Raw genomic sequence first — 24,204 nt, 5'->3', positions numbered from 1 at the left:
GCTTTTGACATTATTCATGCTGATTTGTGGACCTCTCCCATTAAAAGTATTAATGGTCATAAATACTATCTAGTACTTCTTGATGATTTTACTCATTATGTGTGGGCCATACCCCTTGCATATAAATCTCAAGCCTACCAATCTTTTCTTCACTTTAGACAATATGTGCAAACACAATTTGAACGTCCTGTTAAATCTTTCCAAAGCGATCACGGTCGCGAATTTGACAATGACCCTTTCAAAAAGTTTTGCCTAGACAATGGTATGGTCTTTAGATTCTCTTGTCCCCACACATCCTCTCAAAATGGGAAAGCCGAACGTATGATTCGGACCATTAATAATGTCAAACGCACCTTATTATTCCATGCCTCATTGCCTCCTTCCTACTGGTCACATGCTTTAGAGACGGCCATATATCTTCTTAATATTTTGCCAACTAAATCTCTCAAAAATATGACCCCGGCTCAGGCTTTGTTTCATAAAAATCCTTCTTATGACCACTTACGGGTCTTTGGTTGCCTTTGTTTCCCTAATCTTTCCGCTATGGCACCTCATAAGCTTGCTCCTAGATCCGCTCCTTGTGTTTTTTTGGGATATCCCTCTAATCACCGTGGTTATAAATGTCTTGACCTTGCAACCCGCAAAATCATCATCTCACGACACGTAACTTTTGATGAGTCGACATTTCCCTTTAAAAACTTGGAGCATTTCACTCTTAAAGATTATGAATTTTTGGGTAATGATGAGACATCCCCTTTGCTGACCCATTATTACTTGCGGCACTCCTCACATCAAGCCCAGCCCCATGCAGGCCCAACACCACAAGTCAGCCCAAACCTTGTCAACCCATTACCCAACACTCCCCCACTATCCCCTGTTCTACAGCGAACATCGCAGCATAGCTGCGGCACACCCATCCACACCACACATATCCCGCGGACCCCACTGCCATCACCTCACACGGCCAGCAGTACACCCGCACCTCCAACGCCTTACTCACCGCCACATTTGCGTGGTGTTCCCCCCATCCAGCCCACCACCTCCCTCTCCTCGTGTTACCCGTAGTCAACGGGGGAATTTTTAAGCCTAACCCGAAATATTGTAACCTCTCTGTTCAACACTCGGGTCCCTCTCACCAAAAATCACCTCTTCCAAAATCTTATAAACAGGCCTTAAATGACCAAAATTGGAATGCGGCGATGAATGATGAGTATAGTGCTTTAATTAAAACAGGGACATGGGAATTGGTGCCTAGGCCTACGGGGGTGAATGTTGTTAATTGTATGTGGTTATTTAAACACAAGTACAAGTCTAATGGTGACCTTGAAAGGCACAAAGCTCGTCTTGTATGTGATGGCAGGTCGCAAGAAGTTGGTGTGGATTGTGATGAGACTTTCAGTCCGGTAGTTAAACCGGCCACTATTCGTACTGTTCTCAGTTTAGCTTTGGCTAAAAAGTGGTCGATACATCAACTTGATGTCAAAAATGCCTTTTTACATGGTGATTTGCAGGAAACTGTTTATATGCATCAACCTCCGGGTTTTGTTGATCGGAGGGCTCCTACTCATGTTTGTCGGCTCCGCAGGGCTCTCTATGGTTTGAAACAAGCTCCCAGAGCTTGGTACCAACGCTTTGCAAATTTTCTAGTAAAATTGGGTTTTGTCATTTCCAAGAGTGACACCTCTCTTTTTACTTTCCGGCAGGGTGATGATATGGCATATTTGCTCTTATATGTTGATGATATTATTTTAGCTACCTCATCTGACAGGTTGCGTAATGGAATTATTTCTCAGTTGCAAACTGAGTTCCCTATGACTGACTTGGGTCCTTTGAGTTATTTTTTGGGGATTGCGGTGACCCGCAAACCCTCTTATATGCTACTTTCCCAGGAAAAGTATGCACAGGAGATTTTAGAGCGTGCAGGTATGGCCTCTTGTAAGCCCGCAACTACTCCAGTTGACACTAAGTCCAAACTTAGTGCAGATGCAGGACCACCTTTTCGGGATCCTACTTTGTATCGCAATTTAGCAGGTGCTCTTCAGTATCTCACATTTACCAGGCCAGATATTTCTTATGCGGTACAACAGGTGTGTCTATTTATGCATGATCCCCGGGAACCATATTACGAGGCATTAAAACGCATTCTGCGTTATGTTCAGGGTACCATTGATCACGGCTTACATTTATATCCTACTGTTTCTCATCGATTGATCACTTACACTGACGCTGACTGGGGAGGTTGTCCCGATACCCGGCGTTCTACTTCGGGCTATTGTTGTTTCCTTGGGGACAACCTCGTGTCTTGGTCATCTAAGCGTCAACATACTTTGTCTAAGTCAAGTGCAGAAGCAGAATATCGAGGCGTCGCAAATGTTGTCTCTGAGGCGTGTTGGCTACGTAATTTATTACTTGAATTACATTGTCCTCTACGGCAGGCTACTATAGTTTATTGTGATAATGTCAGTGCTATCTACCTTTCTGGCAACCCGGTACAACACCAACACACCAAACATGTGGAGATGGATATTCATTTTGTTCGAGAAAAGGTTGCTTTGGGGGAAGTACGGGTTCTTCATGTTCCTACTAGATATCAGTTTGCGGACATTTTCACTAAAGGCCTACCACGGGATTTATTTTTGGAATTTAGGTCCAGTCTTAGCGTACGACCTCCTCCCGCTACAACTGCGGGGGTGTGATAGATATTATATTTAGGATAATATTTGTCGCAGATTAGGATATATTAAATGTATATTTTGTATGTTTATCGTATCTAGGTTTCCTAAGGTAATTAGGCCTAGCATTGTAAACTCTATATATTTGATCAATGGTACACACTCCAGATTGAGGAGTTTTCCCGAAATCTAACAGAACTGAACTGAATTGAGCTGAGCTGAACTGAACTGAAATGAATATTTTATAAGAGAAGGAAATTAGGAGCTGAGCTAGACATAACTGAACTAAACTGAATTTCAACGTAAGAAAACAGGCCCTAAGTCATATAAAATTATTGTATTTATAAAAAGCGAAATTATATGTTACCCTCTCTATCTTGTCTTGTACAAGGTTGCCAACCCTCACAGTTACCAAATCTCTTTTCACATAATTACATTCATACTATAATTAGTCAAAGATAGAGAAAAATATCATCCACAGTTCACACACACACAAAGCAAGGGAAAGTTTTGTTACAATAACATATATTAGTTCAATCAAACATCTTCGAAGTCAATGGAACATGATTTAATTTGTTGAATAATAATGAGGCGTTATTCAATCAAATCTATCAAACCTCTAAAAGGCTAAAATAATAGCTTCTCTTCTAATTACAATGATTAATGTTTCTTTAGAATATGAATTTAACTGTTTTATTATATAAAACAATTTTTTCCATGCTATGTAGTCAAAAAAGATTTTATATATACCAAATTGTCTCACAAAATGCTCCAATAACGAAAGAGACAAAATCATACGAAATAAGCTATTATTTAACCATGCAACTCCACTTTTGTTAGTGATTTATATACAGTATTTTTCTTTTTTTGATATTGTAATAATAATAATTTTATCATCAAAATGAGTACCAAGTATATATATTAAAACATTCTCCAATATATATATACCCTCTCGTGCGGTTTTGATGTGACCATTATCTAACTTTCTTTTTTCTTATAAAACTCTTCAAATAAAAGATGGAAAAATAATATCATTGATATTTTCACTTAACAAATAATTAAGGGTTAGAGACATGTATGTAAGCATGAAATCAATGTTAATATTAGAATATTAGTCATTCGTCATGTCATTATTTCAACTAGCAACTTTGATAAAACAATTGGCCAAGTTGATCGAAGAACTTTAGACCAGATTTCACAGTTCGATACTGTCAAACATTTAATTTGGAAATTTCTCCTGCACTATTCGGTATATGTTATAGTCGGTCGTTTATCTTTAAGAAAATAATACTATAATAATGTTGGCATTTAATTATTCAATCAAACTAATCATTAATCTAATAAAATAAACGATGCCATGCTTCACAATCTCTAAAAACAAATGGATCAATTTTCATTGAATTTAGTGAGCAAGAAAACAATTAAAGTTTTGGTGTACAAAAACAGCTAAGAGAGCATACCCTTTGGAGAGAAGTAGCTAGCTTAGCATATAGAGATAGACCTTGAAAATTGTAGCAACTTGCAATTATATGGTGAAATATGCCAACTCAAACAAATTATTTTAATTATTTTGGTAGAAAAAAAGGTGTAATAAACTAACTACTCTAAACCATGTCTTAATCAACTCTCCTTTAATTAATTAACTTTAATTTGTTAGATGATTATCACTACATACACATAAGAGTGAAGCATAAGAAATCAAAGCCCATACTCCACTTACCAATAAATATAGTTTTTATATGAAAGCTACTTTATATTATGCAAAGATACATTACATTTTATACAATATTAATATATAGTTTATGGACCACATTAAGCAAAAACATAGAAATAAGTTGACATGTGATGAGCACCTAATTAAGTTCCCTCGAATCTTGCATAATGTTGCATGTTCTTTACTTCTTCTTCTTTTTTTTTTTTCTTTTTTTTTTTTTTTTTTACAATTTTTTTTTTTTTTAGGGTGGAAAGTGATTTTGAGGTTGTTCCAATTTTCCCGCCCCTAACACTTATCTTCCAATTACAAGACTTAATCCAAAAGTGGTCCTTTAATTATAGGAAAAAACCTTGATTAATTAAATGTAATTAAGAGGATTAATAAAATAATTGGGCACTTGCGTTGAATTTAGTGAATAATTAAAGAATTAAACAACCGACCAAAAATTAAGGTGATGAGGTCTCCATGTGATGGATAGCGATGTGGTAATTGGAATGATTCTAATCACAACTTCAACTACTACTTTGTTCATCAATAATCTCTCTCTTTCTTTGATCTATTTCTTGCTGGCATTTTGTCAACGCTAATTGTTGCTTACTTATCATAGATTCCTTTGTCGTCTTGTTAATTTAACCCCCTTATTATTAAATTAATTGTATTGTAAGTGTTTATCAGAAGAAGTTTTAATGTTATATAGAGTATTCCTTCCTTCTCATCATAATATTTGTTTGGTTTTACGTATTGTTGTTTTGTTACATAAACTTATTATTCTTAGTTCTCTTTTAGTCTATTTTGCTTTTTTTTTTCTTTTTTTTTTCCCATCATATCAAAGATAAATTGATACTCTAATAGTCCTGATAATAGATCCAATATTATGTTATTCAAGTTGAATTTGCAATATCTTAACTACCGTATGCTTAAGTAAGGTCATCGTGTATTGCTCACTTTATATCCACTCAATTTAGAAACACTAAATTTCAATAAGGATTAATAGGCCCTAAATTAGATAGTATTGTGTACAACTAGTTGATGTAGGTAAAATTACTATGCACCAAATGTATTCAAAAGTTTTTGCAGTCAAATTAGGTAAGTGAAACAAAAGAGGTGAAACAATCTCGGATACTTTATCTAGAATAAAAGAGGTTTTAAAGGATCAATTTCCTAAGTCCTCTGATGCCAGATAAGTATTCATGATTTGACCCATTCATAGGCATGATAGCAAAAGAAGTAATAACAAAGCATTATTAACAACTAATTATAATTCTCAACAAGATTAAGAGCCTTAATTGTCTTACCTAAAAGTGTTTGTGTCTCCCAAACTAAATTATTGATTTGATACTTCCTACTGGTGCTAGATGAGCATTAATTAAGACCTAAATTATTTGCATGTAATTGTTACGCACAGGAGCTTAGGGGGGACGGGTGCGTGGAGCCCCCGGCCTCCTTGCTCCTCCAATACAAATAAGATATGTTATAATCCGAGGATAAAATGTGATCAAAATTGTTTCAATAAGATAAATATTGTATTATTATTTACTTTAAAAAATTTCAAATTTTTTGGTATCACCAAGAAGGAAAGTTTTGGCTCGGACCTTATATAGTTATATTAGATGAGTAATTGAGTATTAAGACCATTGATTTAGTACGTGTTATCACTGTTATGTCAAACTATTTAATTATAACAAAAGATGTATGCTCATATTACGGAGTAATTATTATGGGAATAAAAAAATTATTTAAAAAAAAAATGCACAATTTAAATCATCGTACTAGGACAATTATTTGTGGGAGACTAGGCTCTTGTTTAATTATGCAGTTCCAACTTCTTTGGAAATCCCTACCTTATAAAAAGTAGAAACATACTCTTATGAATAGTGTAATGCCAATTATACCCTTCAAAATGTGTATTTACATACATACCCTCATTAATATGTAGATGCTATTTCCCTACCTTATAAAAAGTAGAAACATACTCTTATGAATAGTGTAATGCCAATTATACCCTTCAAAATGTGTATTTACATACATACCCTCATTAATATGTAGATGCTATTTTAATGAATAGTGTTTAGACAACTATACCCTCTAAAATATTTATGTACTTTTGCTTTCATAAATGTTAGTTGTCTTGAACATTTATAGCACCTAGATATAGTTGATTACATATTTTCTCTTATTATTTTTTTTTAGGAAAAATCCCTACCTTATAAAACCTTATAAAAAGTAGAATCCCTACCTTATAAAAAGTAGAAACATACTCTTATGAATAGTGTAATGCCAATTATACCCTTCAAAATGTGTATTTACATACATACCCTCATTAATATGTAGATGCTATTTCCCTACCTTATAAAAAGTAGAAACATACTCTTATGAATAGTGTAATGCCAATTATACCCTTCAAAATGTGTATTTACATACATACCCTCATTAATATGTAGATGCTATTTTAATGAATAGTGTTTAGACAACTATACCCTCTAAAATATTTATGTACTTTTGCTTCCATAAATGTTAGTTGTCTTGAACATTTATAGCACCTAGATATAGTTGATTACATATTTTCTCTTATTGTTTTTTTTTTAGGAAAAATCCCTACCTTATAAAACCTTATAAAAAGTAGAAACATACTCTTATGAATAGTGTAATGCCAATTATACCCTTCAAAATGTGTATTTACATACATACCCTCATTAATATGTAGATGCTATTTTAATGAATAGTGTTTAGACAACTATACCCTCTAAAATATTTATGTACTTTTGCTTTCATAAATGTTAGTTGTCTTGAACATTTATAGCACCTAAATTTCTCTTTATTGTTAATTTAACTAATTTTGTGATTTAAAAGTCAAACCAAAAAAACCTTCAAGATATGGCTAGCTATGACGCGTGCATCGCGCGCATTAGCTGCCCTAGTGTTATAAAAATTGGAACCTTCCATAAACATAGCATAGGTTGTATGCAAACAAATTCAGGTACTTGCATTTTTTAAAGCATTTATTTAATTATTCAGTAGCCATTTATAGGCAAATCTTTCGACAACTTTGTACTGATAAATTAAGAGTAATATATGTTTGTCCAATAGTTTACTACAAAAAAAATATAGTTTATCTCTGAAAAGTTTTATATATGATTATATGAATAAGATAGTCTCTAATCTAGTAATCTCTAAGCAACCAATATTTTTTTTAACATTGGAAAGAGGCTAATCATACCTACGACAACTGTTCAAATTGGAAAGAGGCTAATCATACCTACGACAACTGTTCAAAGTGTTAATTAATTTACTTATCAATCTTAGAAAGAGATCTAATTAATTAATTAATTTTAATCAAAAATTTTATCTGCCTAATCTAATTTAAATTAAAAAAAATTGATCTAGACCTAATCAACTGACATTTCTTACCAATTGGTTATGAATATTATTTCGAGGAATGAATAACTCACTTTCCTTATTTATAAAGTAAGATATGATGTATAAAAATAGAAATATTGAAGATATTTTAGGCAATTTAACTGATTAGATGGTAACCAACCATATGATAGACAATGAGACAAGTACCCTTTTTGTAGAAAATGATCAATTTAATTTTGAACACTACAAGAAAAATGTCTTTTTGTAGCGATTATTTCGTAGCGATTGTACATTCGCTACAATATGCAAGTATGTTTGTGAAATCATTAAGGAAGTCGTATCATTTTACAATCACCATGGTTTTCCCATATAAAATCGATACGGAAACCATAATAATACATATCCACACTATTTTTACACATTTATATAATTTTGAGAAATCGTATCATTTACAATCGCCACTAAATCCCAAAAATCGATACGAAAAGCCTTTTCAACACTAGATATATAAATATTGTTTGACAAAGAATACATAGAATATGTCATAGCTTATTGGTGAAACATTTGCTATAAGAGTTTGAGGTTGCATGTTCGAATCTTATAAAGATCATATCCATGTTTTTTTTTTTTTGAAGAAAATGAGTTCAACATTAATAGCGATTGTAATCGCTACAATAATCACCACGATTGGATGTATTTTTCGTATCGATTATTGAGGCCAACCCCAGCGACATTGAAAACCACTACTAAAGGCTAAGGCAACGGGGGATATTGTATCGAATGACCATTCGTTGGGAAAGCTTTTTGTTGCACTTACAATCGATACTAAAGGTTAAAATAATCGCTACGAAAATGTTATTTTCTTGTAGTGGAATAATTAAGTAAAGAATCACGTTGAAATTAAAATATAACCAACTGGATGATAGTTGATGAAAATCTAGCCAAGTTGCTAGTGGATGTGAGGCAATGTTTGACTACATAAAGTAAATTTTGATTATTGAAAATATTAAAGCTCAATTTTGTTAAAATAGTGTAAGTAATGGAGATGATAATTTATTATGCTTTTAACTAAAATATTCAGAGCCTATTAGGCAAATTTCGTAAGTATAATAGCTTGTAGCTATTCTTTAGGGATGTATACGTACATCCTTATTAATTTGATTTGAGCTTATTTTCCGAGACAAATCTAAATAAATACGAACTTATCAAAACATAAGTATATATATTTTGAAGTGAATTTGATTAATTGCATCATTGCATGAAATTAATTTTTTTAAATTGAGATTATTTGAATTTAATTGCCTTGAAGTTGACTTATCTAAATTAAGTTAAAATAAGGTGAATATAGGAAGAATTTATCCTTGAAAGGCATACCTGCAAACAGCCTAATTGAGTGAAAATTTTCCATTTTCCAAAGGGTAAAACAGGGATCAGTAGGAAAAGGACATCTTCAAGTTTTTATTTGGATAATCATACACTTCATATAATTATATACTTCGTACGAAGCATTTTATAATCTCAGATACAAACATACAAAACCAGTGTATATTCAATGTAAATAGTGAAGGGAGCAATAAACTGCATAAGGTATCCATCAGTTAAACATGGACTAATCACTAGCTCAGATTAGAATGTGGGCCAAACACTTATTCAATGGGCCAGGACAAGAAATTGGACTTGGAAATTAAGCATTGAGTCCTACCCAAAATAACAATCATCGGGATCCGTGTTGGAAATTCAAGGAACACTACGGGATGCATCCTGGGGTCATATAATATTGTTTCGACCCACATATGACCATTATTCGGCTACGTAAAGGCCCTATGAAAGCTTATAGCCAATACAAGAGGCGTATACAAAATCAAGTAAATTGGATACTTAAAGGCAAATTGGATGGTTCCACCCACCCAATTGGACTCCCGGAATGTATTAGAGACCATGGTAAACATCTCAGCAAATTTAATTTGCGGGCACAAAAAAGTCAAAAATTTTCAAAATTGAAGGCTATTATCCACACATTATTAGGAATTTTGGAGGTTGGGACCCAATGTCAAAATGTCTTGAAATACTATGGGATACATCCTGGGTCATATAATGCCGTTTGGAACCGTATACGATCATTATATGTTGTCATAAATGTCCATAATACACTTGAGTTTATGAAATCGATGCAAGTTTTAAAAGGGTAAATTGAACGTTATAAGCAAATTGGATGGTTCCACCCACCCAACTGGATTTTCGGAGGGTATTAGGGTCAATAGTAACCATCTCGGCAATTTTTATTTCTAAGCCAAAAAAAGTCAAAATTGTCAAAAATGAAAGCTATTATCCACGCTTTTTGATGAATTTTGGAGGTTCCGGGACCCGGTGTTAAAAAGTCTTGAGATATTAGGGGATATATCTCGAGGTCATAAAATGCCGTTTGGAACCAATTATTACCATTATATGTTGTTATAAATGTTCGTGGTACGCTTAAGTTTATGAAATAGGCAAGTTGTAAAAGGATAAATTGACCGTTTAAAGGCATATTGGATGGTTGTACTAGCCCAAATAGACTCCTGGGGTGTATTCGGATCCATGGTAAGCATTTTGGCAATTTTTATTTCCGGGTAAAAGAAAGTGAAAAAATGTGCAAAATTAAAGGTTATTTATCTACGCTTTTTGATGAATTTTGAAGGTTTTGAGACCCGATGTCAAAAAGTCTTGAGATATTACGGGACATATCTCGAGGTCATATAATGACGTTTGGAAACATTTATTACCATTATATGTTAATAAATAAATGTTCATGGTATGCTTAAGTTTATGAAATCGTTGCAAGTTGTAAGCAGATAAATTGACCGTTTAAAGACATATTGGATAATTGTACTTTTTCAAATAGACTCCCGGGTGTATTAGGATCTATGGTAAGCATTTTGGGAATTTTCAATTCCAAGTGAAAAAATGTCCAAAATTAAAGTCTATTATCCACGTTTTTTTGATGAATTTTAATTTGGAGGTTTTGAGACCCGGTGTCGAAAATTCTTGAGATATTAAGGGATATATCTCGAGGTCATATAAAGCCGTTTGGAATAATTTATTACCATTATATGTTGTAATAAATATTCGCGGTATGCTTAAGATAATAAAATCGATGCAAGTTGTAAACAAATAAATTAACCATTTAAAGGCATATTGGATGGTTGTACTTACCCAAATAGACTCCCGGGGTGTATTAGGATCCATGGTAACCATCTCAGCAATTTTTATTTCTAAGCCAAAAAAAAGTCAAAATTGAAGGTTATAATCCACGCTTTTTGATAAATATTGAAGGTTCTGGGACCCGGTGTCAAAAAGCCTTGAGATATTAGGGGATATATCTCGAGTTCATATAATGCCGTTTGGAACCATTTATTACCATTATATGTTGTTATAAATGTTTGTGGTATGTTTAAAATAATAAAATCGGTGCAAGTTGTAACGAATAAATTGACCATTTAAAGGCATATTGGATGGTTGTACCTACCCAAATAGACTCCTAGGGTGTATTGGGATTCATGTTAAGCATTTCGGCAATTTTTATTTCCGTGTCAAAAAAAGTGAAAAAATATCCAAAATTGAAGGCAATTATCCACGCTTTTTGATGAATTTTGGAGGTTTCGAGACCTGGTGTCGAAAAGTCTTAACATATTAGGGGATATATCTCGAGGTTATATAATGTCGTTTGGAACCATTTATTACCATTATATGTTTATAAATGTTTGTGGTATGGTTAAGTTTATAAAATCAGTGCAAGTTGTAAACTAATAAATTGACCGTTTAAAGGCATGTTGGATGGTTGTACTTACCCAAATAATCTCCCGAGGTGTATTAGGATCCATGGTAAGCATTTCTGCAATTTTTATTTTCGGGTCAAAAAAAGTGAAAAATGTCCAAAATTGAAGGCTATTATCCACGCTTTTTGATGAATTTTGGAGGTTTCAAGACCCGGTGTCGAAAAATCTTGACATATTAGGGGATATATCTTTAGGTCATATAATGCCTTTTGGAACCATTTATTACCATTATATGTTGTTATAAATGTTCGTGGTATGCTTAATTTTATGAAATCGATGCAAGTTGTAAACGGATAAATTGGCCATTTAAGGGCATGTTGTATGGTTGTACTTACCCAAATAGACTCCTGGGGTGTATTAGGATCCATGATAAGCATTTCAGCAATTTTTTTCCCGGGTCAAAAACAGTGAAAAATGTCCAAAATTGAAGGCTATTATCAACGTTTTTTGATGAATTTTGGAGGTTTCGATACCCGGTGTCGAAAAGTCTTGAGATATTAGGGAATATATCTCGAGGTCATATAATGCCGTTTGGAACCATTTATTACCATTATATGTTGTTTTAAATGTTCGTGGTATGCCTAAGTTTATGAATTTGGTGCCTATTGTAAACGGATAAATTAACCATTTAAAGGTTGCATATTGGATGATTGTACTTACCCAAATGGACTTCTAGGGTGTATTGGGATCCATGGTAAGCATGTCTACAATTTTTATTTTCGTGTCAAAAAAAGTGAAAAATGTCCAAAATTGAAGGCTATTATCCACGCTTTTTGATGAATTTTGGACGTTTCGAGATCCGGTGTCGAAAAGTCTTGACATATTAGGGGATATATCACTACGTCATATAATGCCGTTTGGAACCATTTATTACCATTATATGTTGTTATAAATGTTTGTGGTATGGTTAAGTTTATAGAATCGGTGCAAGTTGTAAACTGATGAATTGATCGTTTAAAGGCATGTTGGATGGTTGTACTTACCCAAATAATCTTCCTGGGTGTATTAAAATCCATGGTAAGCATTTCTGCAATTTTTATTTCTGGGTCAAAAAAAGTGAAAAAATGTCCAAAATTAAAGGCTATTATCCACGCTTTTTGATGAATTTTAAAGGTTTCGATACCCGGTGCGAGAAGTTTTGACATATTAGGGGATATATCTCTAGGTCTAATAATGCCGTTTAGAACCATTTATTACCATTATATGTTGTTAAAATGGTTCGTGGTATGCTTAAATATATGAAATCGTTGCAAGTTGTAAACGGATAAATTGACCATTTAAAGGCATACTGTATGGTTGTATTTACCCAAATAGACTTCCGCGGTGTATTAGGATCCATGGTAAGCATTTCAACAATTTTTATTTCCGGGTCAAAAACAGTGAAAAATGTCAAAAATTGAAGGCTATTATCTACGTTTTTTGATGAATTTTGGAGGTTTCGAGAATCGGTGTAAAAAAGTCTTGAGATATTAGGGAATATATCTCGAGGTCATATAATGTCATTTGGAACCATTATTACGATTATATGTTGTTATAAATGTTCGTGGTATGCCTAAGTTTATTAAATTAGTACCTAATGTAAACGGATAAATTAACCATTTAAAGGCATATTGGATTGTTGTACTTACCCAAATAGACTCCCAGGGTGTATTGGGATCCATGGTAAGCATTTCCGCAATTTTTATTTCCGCGTCAAAAAAAGTGAAAAAAATTGTCCAAAATTAAAGGCTATTATCCACGCTTTTTGATGTATTTTGGAAAATCGAGACCTGGTGTCAAAAAGTTTTGAAAAATAAGGGAATATATCTCGAGGTCATATAATGCCGTTTGGAACCATTTATTACCATTATATGTTGTTATAAATGTTTGTGGTAGGCCTAAGTTTATGAAATTGGTGCCTATTGTAAACGGATAAAGTAACCATTTAAAGGCATCTTGGATGATTGTACTAACCCAAATTTACACCTAAGGTATATTGGGATCCATGGTAAGCATTTCGGCAATTTTAATTTCTGTGTCAAAAAAAGTGAAAAAATGTCTTAAATTGAAGGTTATAATCCACGCTTTTTGATGAATATTGAAGGTTCCGGGACCTGGTGTCAAAAAGCCTTGAGATATTAGGGGATATATCTCGAGTTCATATAAAGCCGTTTGGAACCATTTATTACCATTATATGTTGTTATAAATGTTTGTGGTATGGTTAAGTTTATAAAATCGGTGCAAGTTATAAACTGATAAATTGACCGTTTAAAGGCATGTTGGATGGATGTACTTACCGAAATAATCTCCTAGGGTCCATTATAATCCATGGTAAGAATTTCTGCAATTTTTATTTCCGGGTCAAAAAAAGTGAAAAAATGTCCAAAATTGAAGGCTATTATCAACGTTTTTTGATGAATTTTGGAGGTTTCGATACCCGGTGTCGAAAAGTCTTGAAAGGGGATATAACTCTAGGTCATATAATGCCGTTTGGAGCCATTGACTACCATTATATGTTGTTATTAATGTTGGTGATATGCTTAAGTTTATGAAATCGGTGCAAGTTGTAAACGGATAAACTGACCATTTAAAGGCATATTGTATGGTTGTACTTACCCAAATAGACTCCCAGGTTTATTAGGATCCATGGTAAACATTTCAGCAATTTTTATTTTCGGGTCAAAATCAGTGAAAAATGTCCAAAATTGAAGGCTATTATCCACGCTTTTTGATGAATTTTGGAGGTTTCGAGACCCGGTTTCAAAAAGTCTTGAGATATTAGGGAATATATCTCGATGTCATATAATGTCGTTTGGAACCATTTATTACCATTTTATGTTGTTCTAAATGTTCGTGGTATGCATAAGTTTATGAAATTGGTGCCTATTGTAAACGGATAAATTCACCATTTAAAGGCATGTTGGATGGTTGTACTTACCCAAATAGACTCCTAGGGTGTATTGGGATCCATGGTAAGCATTTCGTCAATTTTTATTTCCGTGTCAAAAAAAGTGAAAAAAATTGTCCAAAATTGTAGGCTATTATCCACGCTTTTTGATGAATTATGGAGGTTCTAGGATCCGGTGTCAAAAAGTCTTGAGATGTTAGGGGATACATCTCAAGGCCATTTAATGCCGTTTGGAACCATTTATACCATTATATTTTGTTATAAATGTTCGTGGTATGATCAAATTTATGAAATCGGTGCAAGTTGTAAACGGATAAATTGACCGTTTAAAAGTATATTGGATGATTGTACTTACCCAAATAGACTCCCAGGGTGTATTAGTATCCATGGTAAGCATTTCGGCAATTTTTATTTTCGGGTCAAAAAAAGTGAAAAAATATCAAAAATTGAAGGCTATTATCCACGCTTTTTGATGAATTTTTGAGGTTCTGGGACCCGGTGTCAAAAAGTCTTGAGATTGTAGGGGATATATCTCGAGGTCATATAATGCCGTGTTTAACCATTTATTACCATTATATGTTGTTATAAATGTTCGTTGTATGGTTAAGTTTATAAAATCGGTGCAAGTTGTAAACTGATAAATTGACTGTTTAAAGACATATTGGATGGTTGTAATTACCCAAATATACTCCCGGGGTATATTAGGATCCATGGTTAGCATTTCGGCAATTTTAATTTCCGGGTTAAAAAAGTGAAAAATAGTCCAAAATTGAAGGCGCTATTATCCACGACGCTTTTTGATAAATTTTGGAGGTTTCGAGACCCGGTGTCGGAAAGTCTTGAGATATTAGGGGATATATCTCGAGGTCATATAATGCCGTTTGGAACCATTTACTACCATTATATGTTGTTATAAATGTTCGTGGCATGCTTAATTTTATAGAATCGGTGCAAGTTGTAAATAAATAAATTGACTGTTTAAAGACATATTAGATGGTTGTACTTACCCAAATAATCTCTTGGGGTTTAGTAGGATCCATGGTAAGTATTTTGGCAATTTTTTGTGGGTCAAAAAAAGTGAAAAAATTGTCCAAAATTGAAGGCTATTATCCACGTTTTTTGATGAATTTTGGAGGTTTCGAGATCCGGTGTCCAAAAATCTTGAGATATTAGGGATATATCTTGAGGTCATATAGTTCCGTTTGAAACCATTTATTACCATTATATGTTGTTATAAATGTTCGTGGTATGCTTAAGTTTATGAAATCGGTACAAGTTGTAAACGGATAAATTGACCATTTAAAGACATATTGGATGGTTGTACTTACCGAAATAGACTCTCGGGGTGTATTAGGATCCATGGTAAGCATTTCGGCAATTTTTATTTCTGGGTCAAAATAAGTGAAAAAATGTCCAAAATTAAAGGCTATATAATACACGATTTCGGGTCAATTTATGACATTTTTTCAAAAAATGAACTAAATGCGTGGGTGACTCTTGTGGCCATATAAGGAGGTTTAAAACCATAAGACACCGATAAAGATGTCTATAAGACCATCTTCAATGGTGAGACTTTGTAGAGTTTTTTTAAGGAGGATATTTTTTGCAAAGGAAATTTATAAGTTAACATCTAAACTAAGCAACTCAACTTTGAGTTTCATTTGGCAAAAAGTATGGGCCCTTTATCAATATTATAAGTAATATATTTATTTATTTATTTATTTTGTTTGTGTGTGAAAAACTTACAATATGGATTTGACGGGCCATAAATTGAAAAGGAAATTTTGTCAGAAACCACCCGTTAAAAACACTTTTTTTTGTCAAAAACCACCCGAAAAAAAAATTGTTGTCTAGGACCACCCATTTTCAAAAAATTGTTGTTAAATGCCACTGAAGTTTATTTTCCGGCATTGACTGAGACTCCGGCGTTGACTCCAGCCTTGAAAATTAAAAAAAAAACCCCGCACCACCGCTTCCAGCCCCCACCGCCACTACGCTTAACCAATTCATTTGCCTTAACCCTCCAATCGCACCACCTTAACCCACCCACCACTCACCTAACCTTAACTCAACACCTTAACCCACCTTACCGGAACCCACCCACCACCTTTCCCCACCTAACCCTAACCCACCACCTTAACCCAAACCCGCCCACCAGATTGAGGTCACTACCTTACCAACCTAACCCTAACCCACCCAACTAATCCAGATCTATCCTCTAAAGTCTAAACCCACCCACCCTAAACCACATCTGTCGCCTAAACCCACACAAACAAAACCCAGAACTACCACCCTAACCCTACCTTTTCCGACCAACTACCCACCAAAAACCATCCACCACAACCGCCCAAAACCACAACAAAGACCCAAAACTTAACAAAATAATTTTTTTAAAAAAAATTGAAAACAAGAAAACATACCTTTAACCGAATTTTGCTTTGAATGTCACCTCGAATTTGGTTTTATATGGTCAAATTCGACCATGAAAACTCTAAATTTAGAGTTTTCATGGTCGAATTTGACCTAAAACCATCAATTTCGTGTCAACCGCACCTCCACGCGACGTCGGTGAGAAATGGCGTCGTGACCCAACCCCTGCCGGCGAAAAAGAAAATAGAAAAGAGAAAGGGAAGGAGAAGAGGAAAAAGAAGGAGATGGAGAAGAGGAAAGAAAAGAGAGACAGAAGAAGGAGAAGAGCAGCAGATTATAAGGAAGAAGAGGAAAGAGAAATCGAAGGAGAAGAGAAAAGAAGAGAACTGCAGCAGATACAAAGGAGAAGAGGAGAGAAGAAAAAGATGGGAAATAAAAGGGGGGAATTGGGGAAGGGTCAACGCCGGAGTCTCGGTCAATGCCGGAAAATAGACTTCAGTGGCGTTTAACAACAATTTTTTGAAAATGGGTGGTCCTAGACAACATTTTTTTTTCGGGTGGTTTTTGACAAAAAAGTGTTTTTAACGGGTGGTTTCTGACAAAATTTCCAATTGAAAATGACATTAGTATACTTTATAGAGTTTCACCAATTGGAAATTAGATTTCACATGAGTTGCTAATTTAAGAAGTGGGTTGGGTATCACCATTGGAGATAAACAAAACAACTCATTTTGTATTTCAATACTCAAAATTGAGTCTCTTCAATGAAGATTGTCTAAAGTACTAAGAGTGAGTTTTGACTATAGTTTGAAATTCATGAAATTTTGAAATATAATGATGTCATATAAGTGAAATAATGTGATGTGACTTGACTATAATGATGTCATGTAAATATAATGATTTCATAAAAGTATATTGAAGTGATGTGACTCGACTATAATAATGTCATATTATGTAATTACATTTAAAATGATGTGATGTCATAATATGATGTGATAACTAGTGACAGTAGATTAACATTTTGGTTAAATTTGCTGAACAAATCCCAAATAAGGTGAATTTATAGGATGCTTATTACAGAAAGCAAAATTTCAACTCTGAAACAGCCAAAGAGGCAACAATTGAACAGTGACTGTAGCTTAATGCCCCTTCTGCTGCTTATGATAGAGGACAGATGCTGTTCATTTCAATAATACAGGGGAAAAAAAGAAGAGAGCGAAATGCAATTCACTCTCTTAAGTATGGCGGAAGCAAATAAGGAAACTGACACAATTCGGCTCATCTTACAGGGGGGTCCAACTGCTCAAAGATGAAGTCTCAAGCTTTAAGAGCTTCCCCAGCTTTCACAAGATCCTCTAGCGCCTTTGATATCTGTCCCTCATTCATGCCATCCAGTCGGACACCTTTTTCAACACCAAAGTCTAACACAAAACAGTGAAATATGTCAAATTTGGTGGTGAAAAACTTCAGAAGTAGCCAATCAAAGAGTGCAGACATATTGCTGGGACCAAAATGTCACAGATGAGAAACATATCGTTCACAAATTTTCAATCTTCCAATACCAGTTTTAGGCATCAGATTTGACAGCAATCCTAAAAGCCAATGGAATTTAAAAGTTCATCTACTGTTGACATATCTACAATGTGAGGTTTCCTAATCTACTACTCCGTACTAAAACAGCATAGACAGCAAAAGGCTTCCATTGTTCATCATGTGAGTATCATGTAAAATTTAACACAAGTGCTTTTAGCTGATAGCCTGAACTAAAAAGCCACTGTCTCATTAAGTAATGCAGATAAACACTATAATTAATAAGAACACTCAATTAATCAAGCAACGTCCAACAAATTTCTAGAATACATAGAAAAGTCAACAAGAAGGTGACAGTACAGTAATGTATCGCAATGCAAGTATAAAGGAGACATTGAAGGTCAAATTATAGGTTGAATTAAAAAGAAAGGGTGGATCCGTGGATGTCCCCAACAGTTAATTTCTTCATAGCCATAATGTACTCTAAAACTCTGAAAGTAAGTATTTACCAACCAAAAAACAACTCTGGACGTGAGCAATTAAGAGGAATTAAATAAGTTTCTTAACTTCATTCCCAACTCCCAAGTACTCCATTGTGAATTAAGATTTTATGAATACAATCTACAGATAGCACATACACCGAATACTCACAAACCACTGGTCCTATGACCTTCAAGATATGTAGTTAATACATGGCCAACTTAGCGGTGAGTTATTCCTTGTCTTAATCAACCAATGAGATACCTTACACCAGCTCAAATCACTTACTCTGGTCTAGGATTTTTCTTTTTTTAAATAAGGAGCTAATCTAGGAGAAATGAGGGTATAAAACTGCATAAATACATGCATTCATGCATGTATATTGCTTTTTTTTTTTTCCCTGACAAATTTGTAAAAAGAAAATTCCAAACGGCATCCACATCCATGTGATTAGATCTGCCTGTGGCTTAAGTTTTTGGTCAGAGGCTCAGAGCTACAATGAAGTCTGGCTCAAACACAGTCACCTAAACTGTGGTCATGAGCACAGCAGAATGCTCAAGAGTTCCACAACTGGAATCCCTAAGTCCCTAATATATTGGAACTTAAGAGCCTTCAAAGTGGAGGGAGCTCATGACCAAAAATATCCTAAAAACTTGAGCTGTGATGAATATTCAAGAGGAGCATCATAATCATTTTAGGGTGATTTGATATGGACTGAGATAAATTAGAAACTGACAAGAATTTATGATAATATTAAGAAAAGAAAGAAGGCATGAGAAAATAGGGAAGCAGAGGCTTTATTTAAAGGTGCAATTAGATCACCAATACAACCCAAATGAATGAGATAAAAGATTACACTCTGGATATCCTTCCTGATTACATACCCCATTTATCAGTACTACTTTCATTCTCTCTCCTTTACATAATTCTGATACCTTTCCCAAATCCCCCACATTCCATGCCCAGCTCATGCCAACAGCAAGGCCTGAGTGCCTGACTGAATTCTGACATTATCAAGGTGGCTTTTCCCCTCCACTTACATAGCACAAGTGAGAAGTAATGGTGGCTGCTGAGGTCAATGTTTAACATAAGGTAGAAACATACAAACGCTCTCTGTGGATTAAATTCCTAAAGGTGCCAGCCCCGGGCACCATCACAGAGCAAACCTAATTCTAGCCTAATTGCAATGTTTTGTTGAATATCACAATTGTAACCAGTGGGGTGTAAACCTGTTGGCATTGACCACTGGTACTGACATAAGGACCATGGACAGGGGCTTCAGTTGTGAATCTTGTGATATATTCACTCAATCAGATTGTCCAGACTTAAGAGTTTCTTCCCAATGTGGTTCATAGAAAAGGGGAAAAGGGCATCAGCATGAAAGAAATGAATAGATGCAAAACAAAATATAAGACATCACAGGAAAGAAATTTGGATTACTCTTCTCAGATCAAACTGCACATGTTCAATGACTTACAAAACCAAGAAGAAAAAATACGAAGTATGAACTATGAAAAGACACTTTCACCATGATAATGAAATAACAGAAACAAGATACTGATAGGAGTACTAAATATCTTCACCAGCATTACACAAGTGTTCAGAATTTCAAAAGACCTACTTATAAACTACAACACTAATGACAAGAATAGACGAGCATGAAATGCGAGGGGAGAAAAGGATACAATTAAATATAAGCACAGAATTACATAATCCTTACCATATCTAGCCCAAAGCTGGGGCTCAACACCACGACTCTCACGGATCAAGATCGGCAATTTAGGATTCAATGTCTTTAACTCCTTGTAATTTTTTTCAACAAAAGTTCTAAGATAATTCAAAGGTATGTGTAAGAAAAAGGATATACAGCTGAAATCCAAATCCACACAAGTGCAGCAGAAATGTGACTTTCCCACAATCATACTCAATATCTTAATACAAAATGCATATATATATAAGGAATCACAAATTTAATAGGGTAAACTAATCAACAATCTGAAAAATCCTCGAAAGCTTACCGTGCTTCAGCACTTGCAGGGGAAGTTTGGCAAAATAGGACCCGAAGCTCCTTCAGGTTCTTGGATAATTGTCCTCTCCAAGCCATGACTATTCAACTACATTGATAAATTCCCAAAAAAATTAGAAAAATTTCATCTTTGAGTCTAAAATCTACAAGAAAAAGAACCCAGATTACAGAAATCGAAGATGAATTAGATGATTCAACTGTAGCATTGTAAAATTACTTAAAATACTGGAAGATTAAAACTTTCAAGGTTCAAATTCATTTATATCAATGCTAGAATAATAAACCCCTAATTGCTATAACAAAATCAATTAGGGCGATATTATAAGGGACGAGATCAAAATCAATAAACCCTAAAATCCAAATTCAATGAAAGACAGTAATATATAGATCAAATGAAATGTTCTTGATGAAATTAAACTAGAAAATGAATATAGAAAAGAAACTAATTCATAATCAAAATCGCAAAATAACCTGATTCGATTGGAAACACCACCACCTGACGAGCTGACTTGACACACTCTCGCTTTCTCTCTCTCTTCTATGTTTAACGTATGCCTGATTTAGAGGTTGATCGAATTTGATCCGGATAAATTCGGGTGGTTGAGTTGTGATCAATTCAAATCATTTGGATACTTGTGTCGGGTTTAAATCGGGTCAATATAGGATTGTCTAGCTTTCAATTTGGGTTTGAAATTTTGGCATTTTTTTTAGGTTTATAGCTAGTAGTAGTAGTTTTTAATTCTGATTTAAGTCGAATTGGCTGATTTGGATACAATAATTTTCTAAACTTTATTTCTATCACAAACAAAGCCGACAATTAACTCTTTCAGATTTATTATTTGTTCTTCTCAACTTAATTCACTTATAAGTTTAAATAAACTAAATTTTGTGGAAATGAGTAATAGACTAATGAAATTTCGTATTATAATTCCCTTTTTTACTTTATTTTTATTTTGGTTAAACGGTCAAAGTAAGAAAATGATAGTTGATGGGTTATCTATTTATTGTTTTTTTAGCAAAGTGTTCGATCCATTCATCTATTGTTTCAATTAGGATATGAATACCTTACTCCGTCCAATTTTTAGGTTTTTTGTAGGCCTATTTTAGTTGGCCTCTCTTATAACAACACTTCTATTATGCACTCAGGTGAATGTAGAGGTATATGTACTCTATCTCTATGGTATAGTTTTAGACATTTTAAACCGGGACATAAGCAAATGCATACAATATGCTCTTTGATTCATTTAGCTTTAGGCGTATCCTAGAGCATAAAAGTTTTTTTACTCTCCCACTGCCCCACATAATATAATTTGGATTTTGATCGTGCATAACGAAGATTGGGCTTCTTTTTTTTTTTTTTTTTTTTTTTTTTGGGACTTAGTGTTGATGAAAATTAATCTATCTTATGTAAATGTGGAACAGCATCCAGCAAATTCAATCAATTTGTAAGGAATTCAATGAAATTTGCGCAGAAGCTTAGTAAAGAAGGGGTAAAGTCCTATTTTTGCTCTTATATAATGTCTTGTCTAACTAGTTAGGAAAATAGTAGGAGCAAAATATCTTAAATTGTCTTAATGAGAAAAGCGTAGTTACGTTATATAGTATTTAAACTTGAGTGAAAGCACACGACCAACAATTTGCTGGTTTCTTACATACTTATATATGCTTCTGTCAAACAAAATGATGCAACCTCAGCATTTGCTGAAAAATAAGCAAGTCTAGTGACATTTAACAAGAAAAATATCATAGATATTTGTCATTTCTCACAATAGCATACCACTTTGACTATCTACAACACTGAATGATATACAAATGCAGTCATACTGCATAATTTCATACCATACATTATACAAATTTCTATACAAAAAAATGAAAAAACCAAGATCATATTAAAAAAAACATAAGCATCTAAATGTTAGCTTCTTCCTTCATCACAATAACAAACACAAAAAGAAGTCATCCTCTTTTGGTTTAATTTGATCATCAATAATCTCATTATCATCAATAATTACCATGCATAACCCATCATCATAAGCCTAAATTCATCAAAATTAACAAACCCATCTCCATCTTTATCAACCCCTTTAATCATAAGATTACATTCCTTAATACTACAATTAGCAAAACCTAACCTCTTTAATACATGATACAACTCCTTAGCTGAAATTAAACCATTCTTATCATAATCAAATACAAGAAATGCATCCATTAGATCATCTTCATCAAACCCACCACCACCATCATCATCATGATCTTCGTCGACATACACATGATCATCATCACCATCAACAACATCATGATCATGATCGCGATAATCACCCATCATGAAAACATTCATGTACTCATTCAAATCAACATAACCATCACCATTAACATCCAAATGTTTTAACATGGTAGCAACTTCATTAGCTACTTTAGACTTATCATGCCCAAAACACAAGAGGAATTCACTTAATTCTTTAGGAGATATCTTACCATCACCATTTGCATCAATAAACTTAAACACTAACTCTAATTGTCTACTCATTTCCATGCTTGCAAATGATGTTTTCATACCATCAAACCCATTAAATCCCCTGTTCTTGGACTTGCTTTTGCATACTTTCATAAACTTCTTGAGAATTTTGTGTTGATAAACAAGGGCTTTCATCGATTTTCGTGTCAAAACCAAGGAATTTTTGATAGATTTCAACATGATTATACAAGAATTAAGGAGGGTTTTAGTAAGAAGATATTTTTATTTTGGGGTGTTTGAGGAAAGTTGGGAGTTTTAATAGGAAATGACAACTTATATATACTATTACAAATTAATTAAAGCAAAAATTATGTTATAAAAGTGGTAATAATATGATAAGATGCTTACTAAGACTAAGGATATACATGTGAAAATTCCATGTGCTGTGCTTTATTCGAGTCTATGTTCTAAAATAATACCAAATGATTTCAAAGATAAGTATGACCCACCATTGGAATAATCCAGATTCTAGAAAAGGTCAGCCACTTAAAAATCTAGTAATAGTTTTGTTCTTGGATCCTCTGTTGTAATCAAATTGTCTATCATAAGAAAGGAAATGCAGTACATTCAATGATTTTTCATGATTATTTGTAACTATTTCCAATTATTGTACTAGTATGATTGGGTTTAGTAATATCACCATTAGGTGGGAAATTCAACTTTTTTTTATTAATAAGAAATTACAAATGTTATCGTCAACCAAATAATGAAATAAATTAATAGACTGGTGGCCGGTGGCCGGTGCGTGGCTGGTGTGGTAGTGCCTAGTACCTACCACATACTGTAAATGATCATGATAGATAGATAACCATAGCCATTTGAAGTCCCACCCGTCTT

At 33.9% G+C, this 24,204-nt stretch overlaps 2 protein-coding genes across 2 annotated transcripts; both read right to left on the bottom strand.

The window, feature by feature from the left end:
* Positions 1 to 17,819: 17,819 nt before the first annotated feature.
* LOC145614598 (NADH dehydrogenase [ubiquinone] 1 alpha subcomplex subunit 2-like) lies at positions 17,820 to 21,459 on the bottom strand. Its single transcript, XM_081669656.1, has 4 exons — positions 21,324 to 21,459; positions 20,845 to 20,940; positions 20,547 to 20,653; positions 17,820 to 18,237 (listed from the first exon to the last, which is right to left on the bottom strand). The coding sequence occupies exons 2-4, from the start codon at positions 20,928 to 20,930 to the stop codon at positions 18,134 to 18,136; spliced, it is 297 nt and encodes a 98-aa protein (XP_081525782.1). The 5' UTR covers positions 20,931 to 20,940; positions 21,324 to 21,459; the 3' UTR covers positions 17,820 to 18,133.
* A 1,120-nt stretch (positions 21,460 to 22,579) lies between these two features.
* Positions 22,580 to 23,647, bottom strand: LOC145615272 (putative calcium-binding protein CML18). The gene has a single exon (XM_081670335.1). It carries the CDS (start codon positions 23,545 to 23,547, stop codon positions 22,861 to 22,863), a length of 687 nt encoding a protein of 228 aa, XP_081526461.1. The 5' UTR covers positions 23,548 to 23,647; the 3' UTR covers positions 22,580 to 22,860.
* Positions 23,648 to 24,204: the final 557 nt, after the last annotated feature.

The sequence above is a fragment of the Chenopodium album genome, chromosome 25 (assembly GCF_948465745.1).
Source record: "Chenopodium album chromosome 25, dcCheAlbu1.1, whole genome shotgun sequence".
NCBI classification, from domain to species: Eukaryota; Viridiplantae; Streptophyta; class Magnoliopsida; order Caryophyllales; family Amaranthaceae; genus Chenopodium; species Chenopodium album.
The sequence above is the reverse complement of the archived record's forward strand: the minus strand, read 5'-3'. Positions and strand labels throughout refer to the sequence as shown.

What these genes read in the sequence shown, in the direction of transcription:
- LOC145614598 (XM_081669656.1), bottom strand. Translation starts at nt 20,930, where the DNA reads ATGGCTTGGAGAGGACAATTATCCAAGAACCTGAAGGAGCTTCGGGTC. An exon ending in CCTGCAAGTGCTGAAGCACG is followed by an intron (nt 20,654 to 20,844) that starts GTAAGCTTTCGA and finishes GAATTATCTTAG; the next exon opens with AACTTTTGTTGAAAAAAATT. An exon ending in CCAGCTTTGGGCTAGATATG is followed by an intron (nt 18,238 to 20,546) that starts GTAAGGATTATG and finishes GTTTTGTGTTAG; the next exon opens with ACTTTGGTGTTGAAAAAGGT.
- LOC145615272 (XM_081670335.1), bottom strand. Translation starts at nt 23,547, where the DNA reads ATGTTGAAATCTATCAAAAATTCCTTGGTTTTGACACGAAAATCGATG.